This window comes from Miscanthus floridulus, chromosome 1 (assembly GCF_019320115.1).
Source record: "Miscanthus floridulus cultivar M001 chromosome 1, ASM1932011v1, whole genome shotgun sequence".
Taxonomy (NCBI): domain Eukaryota; kingdom Viridiplantae; phylum Streptophyta; class Magnoliopsida; order Poales; family Poaceae; genus Miscanthus; species Miscanthus floridulus.
In genome coordinates, this window is record NC_089580.1 from 184,093,869 (window position 1) to 184,102,795 (window position 8,927).

The 8,927-nt window shown below is 46.5% G+C and overlaps 1 protein-coding gene across 1 annotated transcript; it reads left to right on the top strand.

The window, feature by feature from the left end:
- Positions 1-4,328: 4,328 nt before the first annotated feature.
- Positions 4,329-7,922, top strand: LOC136504865 (uncharacterized). The gene is made up of 3 exons (XM_066499902.1): positions 4,329-4,855; positions 6,361-6,581; positions 7,169-7,922. Exons 1-3 carry the CDS (start codon positions 4,444-4,446, stop codon positions 7,751-7,753), a joined length of 1,218 nt encoding a protein of 405 aa, XP_066355999.1. The 5' UTR covers positions 4,329-4,443; the 3' UTR covers positions 7,754-7,922.
- Positions 7,923-8,927: the final 1,005 nt, after the last annotated feature.

Here is an 8,927-nt window from a genome sequence, read left to right on the forward strand (position 1 = left end):
TACAGGTCGCGTTCGAGAAAGAAGCAGGAGGGTGGTATTTTGACATCTTCACCGACCAAGCCCACGTGTCAGAACTCGGCGAGAACCCAACGAAAGGTACACGGAATGACGTTTGGAAAAAAAGTTTTGACCCGTCACACCCTGTTCAAATTTTTTAATAGCTTATAAGTAATTACAAATTTTCATAATAGTACACACGTAAAAGCCTGAAAATATTTTTTATTGATATGCCAGTTGTCGGCTACCATGAAACGGGTACCCCGAGCGCACACCACGAGAGGCACTAAAATCCCGTCAACGGCAAAGTTAGAGGGAAAGCCATGGGCTCATAACCAGCCCCGTCCGAACCCACCTAGATCTCTGCATCGCCTCTGGCCTCTCACGGGAGGTCTCAGCAAGGAGACGCAATCTCCGCCTCGCGCGAGACCTCTTATGGAAGGCCTCGGCAAAGAACTCCGCCTCGCGCGAGACCTCTTGCGGAAGGCCTCGGCAAGGAGACCAATCTCCGTCCCGCGCGAGGCCCTATCCTCCGTCTCGCGCGAGGCCGGCTTATCCGTCACCCGTCGCCCCCGCCTCGGCTGGTCTTCCCGACAGCACGTCATGTCCCATTAATGCGTCAACCACTCCCACGATCTCAGCCGGACGACGGCTCGACACCGCGGGATGGCCGACGGGACACGAGGTCGCATCAGTGCCATACCGGCTGTGACAGGGCGCGGCGGGGATTACCGGCCACTGTACTCTGACGTTGTGCCCACGATCTGCGCCCGCACTACACTGTGCCCCACGATCCCCGCCTCGAAAACAACACGACGTGGGCAGCCTAGCCCGGGTCATCACCGCCCCCGAACCAGCACACCAGATCAATCGCTCTCTCCGGGCCTCGGCACTATGCACCGAGGTCTCGACTATCTCGGGATTCGTGTCTACCGAGACCCCCCCACTGCGGTGCGGCCTCGGCGCCGACCGAGCCTCGGTCTCGCGCACAGTCAGTCCACAGCGACTCGCATGCTGACCGCCGCACTCGCCCCGAGGCAGTCCTGGAGCTCCCATGACGCACAAGATCGGATGTGACCTACACGCCGCCCTAGTATTCCAAGAACGGACCACTCCGACGACCACGCCGCCACAGGAACAGGCTACAGGGCTCGGACACGCCGCCTCTGTTCGCACGACGCCGTATAGTTAGCACATGTACTGTCCTTGTCCTCCCTTCAGCTATAAAAGAAAAGGACCTGGGCCATTTAGGGGGAGGAAGAAGAACAGACACATTTGTTCCTGCCGCCTGAGAGCAACGTCTCAGGCGACCCACATCACTCCCCGCCGAGACCTGGGACTAACTCCCTCTCTCACCTAGCTTGTAACCCCCTACTACAAGCACTTCGGTGCAAGGAATACAAGATCGATCTCTCAGACTGGACGTAGGGCATCGATTGCCTGAACCAGTATAAACCTTGTGTCTCTTTGCATCACCATCCGGGATCAGGGGCACGCAGTTCAAATTCACTGGTTGGTTGAGGACCCCCGGTCCGAAACACCGACACCAGTCTAATCTTTTTTCGAAAAGTCTTTTTATGTCCTTTATATGTGTTTCAAGTTTCATATTAGAATTTATTTTTCCCTGGATGGTTGGTATATGGTCTAACATATCCACAAAATGAGGGGTCAGGTATTTTGTATCGAGAAATGCTAATGCTCAACCGATTGGTTGCCGATTGTTATCAACCATTTTTTGGGCCGTGTGATGCGGAATCGACGGCCACGTGCTCCCGCTCTCTTCGTCGTCCAGGTCACGACGGTGTCTTCCTCGGGTTCACGTGCAACGATACGCTCTGCGACGGCACAGGCTTCTGGAACTTTCTCAATGCGTGGGCGGAGCTCGCGTGCACCAGGCTCGCGCCCGTGGAAGCCCCACGCGCGGTGGTGGGATCGTGGCCGCCGCCCTTGTTCGAGCGCTGGTCATCCGACGGCGGTGCGGCGTCGCCGGCCATGCTCCCGTACGCCGACCTGTCAGTGCTTGGCAAGAAGTCCGCGACTCCGACGCACGTCCAGTAGTGGGTCACACGTCGGGTGCACGCTGAGATGGCAGCCATCCTCAGGTTCCAGGTCCGGTCCCATCCGCGTCAATATCTCCTCTCTCACCTCCTTGTGTGGGTTTTGTATTTTTTTTGAAATTTCTGAAGAATTTATGAATAATTTGATATACATTTATATGATGTCTGAAATCTAAATAATTTTGTAAATGTTTTGAAAAAAATGGCATATATTTATGTTATTTTTAAATTACACTGAAAAAATTATTGTAAATATAATAATGAGACGGTATAAATATAACTATAAGATAAATATAACTATAAGACCGTCAAGTGGCTAAAATAACCGGTTGTTGCTCGACAATCTCGTTGCATCAGTAGCAACGGCCAGGAATAGTTATAACGTCAAATCAGTGGCCCACTTGATTAACATAAGCATAAGCCTGTATAGTAGATGCGCCTGTGCTAGTTATACACCAAATGGCAACGAAGAAATGGCAACGAAGAGAGACTATAATTTTTAATGGCATATAAAAAAGAGTATGTTGAACGAATTTTCTCTAATATATATCTGGGTGGACAGCTGGAGCAGGCCGTTCTGTCACCGACCAGCCCAGAGCCCAGAGCCCATGCCGTTCTCTCAATTATTTATTATTTATTTTTATATTATACAAGGATCGTGTCCGTGCGTTAACGGGAACAAAACAATGCCCGGGCTAGGATTATTTTTCTCCATCTTTCAGAGCAGGATTTAGGATTACAACAATTGTTGGGACCAGTGATAACAATTATTTTTTGACTCCGTCATTGTAATTTAGTCAGGGATTATGCAATTAAGCTGGCTACACCAAGGCTGTGCCCAACAGGGAGGGGGCTGGCCCTTGGACACCAGCGATGGGGCATAAATAAGCTAACTGTGTGCGTGCATGCCCAGCTGCACCTACGCCATGGCCGGCCGCTTACAGCATGTTCGGCTGGGATTATTCTCTCGTAAACGATTGTAAATTTTCAGCCGAAACAATATTTTTCTCTCACACCAAATCAGCCATCAATACTTCTTCATGATCCAGCAACGAACAAGCCCAACAAAACGAACAGGCTGTTAGTTTCTTGTACTAAAAAACCTAAACAAAAACTCTAAACATACCTGTCGACAGGGATGATCCGATGACACCCAACATATGCCGCACTCACGGGTGTTGTAGATGGTCATATCACAACGCTGACGGCATGGGGATAGCGCAACTATTAAATTGACGTGCTGAGGACAACTCCAGCCAGATTGCAGCAATGAAGTCATCGTGTCGCGGTAAAAATTACAGAAACATGTAGCTGCAGGTACAATCAGATGAAGTTTTAGAACCGAATAACTCAAATGAATGGCCGAAACAAAGCTCAGACCTGCGGTTACTTTCTGAATAACAGGACCAGTATGGAGAGTCACAACCTGGATGACATACTGATGATCGGTGTTTTTGGTTGACTCGCCGTCCTCGCTGGAGGATGCGTAGAGGAGTAGAGCAGCACGACCTACTCCACGAAGTACTCGAACAGGCTGGATTGAGGCGAATCTCGATTGGGCGACTCTCCTTCGTGCCGCCCTTCCGGCCCTTTCCAGATCGAAACAGAACTCGACCAGGCCGCTCTCCTCCACGCCGCCCTCTGGTCGTTCGATGCTAGCAAGAGGGTGCGGCTGTGGCAACTGGCAAGCAACGGGGGCAGGGGTGGCGGCAGGGATGGGGCGGGAAGGCGAAGGATGGGGCTGAGCAGATGCTGCTGGGTGGTGGCGCAATGGGGCAGGGTCGGGGCGTGCGCGATGGGTCGGGGCGTGCGCAATGGCGTCAGAGATGGAGTGGGGGGTGGGGGTGACAACGTGGCGGCGTACAGTCAGGGCGGCACGCTACGGCGGCGTATGAGTGAGGCTCGAGGGTGACGACGGCACTCGGAGACGGAGACGGGGCTTCCTTTTTGCGGAGCGCTGATTGTGTGGGCCGGGAGAGGATGCAGGGAGCGAGGGGGAAGCGAGATCTCGCATGGGGAGGAGCGCACGCCATGTAAGCGTAGCCCGGCATCGCAGATCGCGTGATTGGAGGAGGAGATCACGCGCGCGCCGGAGGCAAGCGAGTAGGGAGGAGATCGCACGGGCGGCAGATCGTATGGAGATTGAGCTGATCACATAGAGAAGAGATACGAAAAAGAAAGTTCGTGATCCCCATCGATTCGTGGATTATTTACATATTTATTATCATTATAATATGAATAGTATAAAAAGTACCATGCGACTCATGGGCAGTGACAGAGTCTAAGATGCCGATAATGGTAAATATGTAAATGCGTCGAATCAGCGACTCAAGAAACCCTAGCGTCACCTTCCTTCCTCCCTCCCTCCCCCATCGGCGGCGGCGAATCGATGGCGGGCCCCCTCGGATCAATGCCGACCCTGCCTAGGGATGTCGCTCGCTCGAAACCTTTAGACGAGGCCGAGTCTGAGCGAGCGGCAAAGACGGCAAAGGCGTTGATGGTGAGGCGGATGGCGAGCGAGATCTTGGCGGAGCGGCTGGATTGTGATGGTTTTGATGATGAGGATTATGATGACGACGAGGAGGACGACGATGATGATGTTGCTGTTGAGGTGGATGAGAAGGAGGAGGAGTGGTGGCAGAGGCTTCAGCAGCTGGAGATTCACTACGGCCCGGAGCTCGCCGCTCGTGATTTGGAAGCCGAGAAGCGCATCCTCGACTACGATCCCAAGCAGGGGGGCGTCTACCACACCCGACTCCACCATGTATATGACTTCGCCTCATTCGACCTCGACGAGGAGTGTGAGTAGTCCGTCCCCTCTCGCCATGCTCTGTGTTTGCTTGCTCGCTGATTCGAATTCCATCATTGCTTTGGTAAGTTCAGTTAATTAGTCGATCTGTGCCATGTCATGGCAACCCCTGTTCTAGTTCTTGACATCCAAAGTTAAGTGGTTAATAATTTTTTAACAGGCTAAATCATGCCACTTGCTTAGAATCGAATCGTGTCACTGTGTTTCAGATCGTCATGTATATTACAAAGTGTGCCAACAATTCATGTTTGGCTAAGTTTATTGCCAGAATTTAAACTCCCAATGATGATGAAATGTGCGCTAAAAGTTTAATGGGCATTTGTGCTTTTGATTGAATACCAAAAAGAAAAGAAAATCCCTTAGCCTTCTGACTTTTTGGTTGGTTATTAGGAGCCCTGGGTGACGATTCTGCGATCCTGTGGGGAAATAGAACCAAAAAAAAAGAAGAGAAATTGCTGAGTATTAGGCTCTGAACAAACTATTAATTTCCAGGTCAAGTGATCAGAAACTTACTATTTTTTATGTCGCCGTTTCAGTGGAACATTTCATGCATTTGCTGTCACTGCACAAAGACGTAGTCATCTTTTATTCTGTCAATGGTTGGACACAGCCAATGAACCACTGATTCCACCAACTGGTGTCGACTCCTGTTTAAGACTAAGTGTCTGTCCTGTTAAGGGGTTCTTTTCGTTTAGGGAGTCTGTTGGTAATGTTGCCTAATTGGCTGAACACTTTGTTCAGAGGTTGGGGCAAGTTCAAGTCCTGGTCATGAACACGTGGCAGAACTTGTTAAACTCACTGTATTTTCGTTGCTTACCAGTAATGAAATTCGGTTTTTCTGTAGTGAAAAAAAATTTGGTGTCGACTTGGATCATTAACTGATCACTGCTGTTGGAAGTAGGGATGAAACCGGATCGGATACAGACGGATACCAGTGATCCTGCATTGTGTCCCATATCCCATATTATGTCCCATATTTTTATCGGATATTAGAACCGGATACGGATCATTTCGGATATTGATATCTATCTCATATACATATAAAAAATCTGATTTTTGAGTATTCGGATCCGGATACGGTCGGATATTAAATGTTCGGATTCAGATACGGACTATCCAAATAGTGTTTTTGACTCTTTCGGGACGGACGGATGTCGGGAAATATTCGTCCCGTTTTCATCCTTAGTTGGAAGTGGTACACCCAACTAAAACGCTGTAACTGACAACATCTTTTTCTATTCCCATAATGTGAGCAAATACCACAGTATGTCATCAGTTACCGATGTCATAGACGTCTGATCAAAGTGGGTCACAAGTTAATCAGCTCTCAATCTAAAGGCACATAATTACATTTTTTTTCTATCGTAAAAGGCATGCATATAACTACCTGATGATGTGGTTTAATGAGGAGACTCGGTTTGCACTCAGGGGTATAATATAGAAGGATCTTTATCTACTCAATTTGTCATAACCCTTTGTTTTTTTTCCACATTGCAGCGCCCCTTCCACCGATGAGATTTACTGACGTGGTCTACAAAAACAATAGCGACTTTGAGCTGTGTGAGGCAGTAAACATCTTATCTGTGAAGATGGGCTCCCTGGATATTGACTTCCCAATCCATGTCTACGGCACTGTCATTGCGAGAGACAGCCTTGACAAAAAGTGTGTTTATCTCTTCCGCTGTGATAGAGAAGACTCCCAAACTATCAACTCTAAGGTATGTCACTCTATTAAAACCAAGCTGTCTTGCACATGGAGACTAGCGAATTGAGTGACAATGTAACTTGTAGTGGCAGTCAAGTTGATACACATCTTTATTTATCATTCTGAGTTCATATGGTGTTGAACCGCATAGTGATCTTATCAAAATGCACATTTCAGAATGAAATGTATTACTCCTATGATTTTTGTGTTTGCTTTGTACACACAATGGGCACACCATGGCGGTATGGTGGTAGTGGTGGAATTATATGATGGAACTTTTCCTTTGTCTTATGGAGCGTAGTATGATAACTACAAATGAATCCAATTATTATGGCAGTTGGTGTTTTCCTTTTGGGGATGGTAATATCATGTGGTTTGAACATGGTATCAAACATGACAACATTTTAGCTTCTGATCAGTCTAATCGTACTACCCTTACGACGCCTACAATAGTATAGCATTGGACCATTACAGTTTCATCCGTGGTAACAGCTTTCTTATGCTTTGTGGCTCGAATTTTATTCTAATTGGATCACAGAGCTATTTATTTTGATATCTTGAGGAATTTAGCACTAGCTTACCATGCAATCTTGTGTGTAGGATGAATCGCTGATCTTGACAGGACCAAAACGAGGTCTCGCTCTGATAAGTGATACATATGTGGAGACTAATCTAATGATCAAGGGTGATGAGTTGCAGCAGGACAGAGAACTCAGTAAAGGAATCCTAACAATTCAAGGCACAGAACGGCGAGCGTTTAGGAATTGTGTGCTTGAAAGTTGCTCTCTCGCTACCAGGCTCAGTACTGTAGATGTGGTGTATGGAGTTGTGAAAGATGCAGTGGAGGCTACCATTTCAGTTGAAGTTTTAGCGGGAGAATATTTTGGAGAAATTACAGCCTGCACCAGCAGCATCAAGAATAGGCTTGTGCTTCATGACAGCAGATTGACTCATAGTGCTAGTGGTCAGAACATTGCCCCGCCCGTCATCCCACTCTTGCGATCTGTGGTGGCTGTCTATGTCAAGGAGATGCTGTTACTGACTATTGCCGCCCACACTGATAATGGAGAAATTAAAAAGTGCATTGACTATACTCCAAGAGTCAATGGTTCAAATCTGGATTTAATTACTGTTGGTGCCACAACACTGAGCGTGAGGGTTGTATGGTCAATAATTGACTTTTGAGTACCACAAATGGGTGGTATTTAATAAGTTATGATGGAAATGTTTGTCCGTAACTTTGTTTATCCAGTTGGGCTGGTCATTTGTCCTATATAAGTGGGAATATCTGTCGAGTCATTATGGAAAACTCGTATATCATGTTGGGCTTGTGTGAACATGTCACTGTGCTGTGCCTTCTCTTTGATCTCGTAACAATTTACTCACTCCATTACAACAGATTGTATGTTGTTACTTTGGTACCAAAAAGAATGTCATTCTAAGTTTAGTCGGTCAAGCTTTCTTAAGCTTAACTAAATTTATAAAAAATATTAGCAACATGTGAATCACTAAAAAAAAATATTTCATGATTAATTTATCTGGTGGTACTTATTACACATCATAAATATTAGTATTATCTTAATATGCTTGGTTAAATAAATGAAAAATGATATTCTCTTTTGAATGAAAGGAGTAGACATAAAGTGTAAGTTATTGTGTCTTTATATAGATACATAGTTTTTCACTTTTCCTATTAGTCAGTCGCCTGAAATCTCATTTTATCTGTTTGTGAATAGAATACAGTGTATACAGATTGCCACCAATGGATGTTAATATGATGACTGCTAGTTGTCGCCTGAAAAAAAAGTATATTTCCGGCACCTGAAATATAGTAGGTCCCGCAGTGTCGTGAGTTTGGGTCATGAACCGAACAATAAACCAATTAATTCATTATTGTCGTGGGTTTGATAACGGGACAATAAAACAATTAATTCATTATTGTCGTAGGTTTGACAACGGAACAATAAATCAATTATATGGCTCTAAAATCTCTAATTCATCACGTATTTTTACTTTTATTAAAACTTACCATGACTGATGCTCTAGAGAGTGGTGGGACACAGATAGTGAGGGTGCGATGGACCAACAAAATGAAAAAATTTCTCGCTCTTCAATATTAGTTATTATTATTATTATAAGGATAACGCTAGTAGTACTAATTACTGGACAACGCGGTACCAAAAATGAAAACCGCATGCCAGCCGTGCCGATTTTTTAGGCCAAGCGGTGACTGTTATGTTGTGGGAAGGCCTCCTGTCGGTTCATTTGGTCATGAGTCGTGACTCTTTCGAATAGTATGCCAAGAAGACACGAGATTTATACTGGTTCGAATATGATGTCCTTCCATCCAGTTCGTGGC

What these genes read in the sequence shown, in the direction of transcription:
- LOC136504865 (XM_066499902.1), top strand. Translation starts at nt 4,444, where the DNA reads ATGGCGGGCCCCCTCGGATCAATGCCGACCCTGCCTAGGGATGTCGCT. An exon ending in ATTCGACCTCGACGAGGAGT is followed by an intron (nt 4,856 to 6,360) that starts GTGAGTAGTCCG and finishes TCCACATTGCAG; the next exon opens with CGCCCCTTCCACCGATGAGA. An exon ending in CCCAAACTATCAACTCTAAG is followed by an intron (nt 6,582 to 7,168) that starts GTATGTCACTCT and finishes TCTTGTGTGTAG; the next exon opens with GATGAATCGCTGATCTTGAC.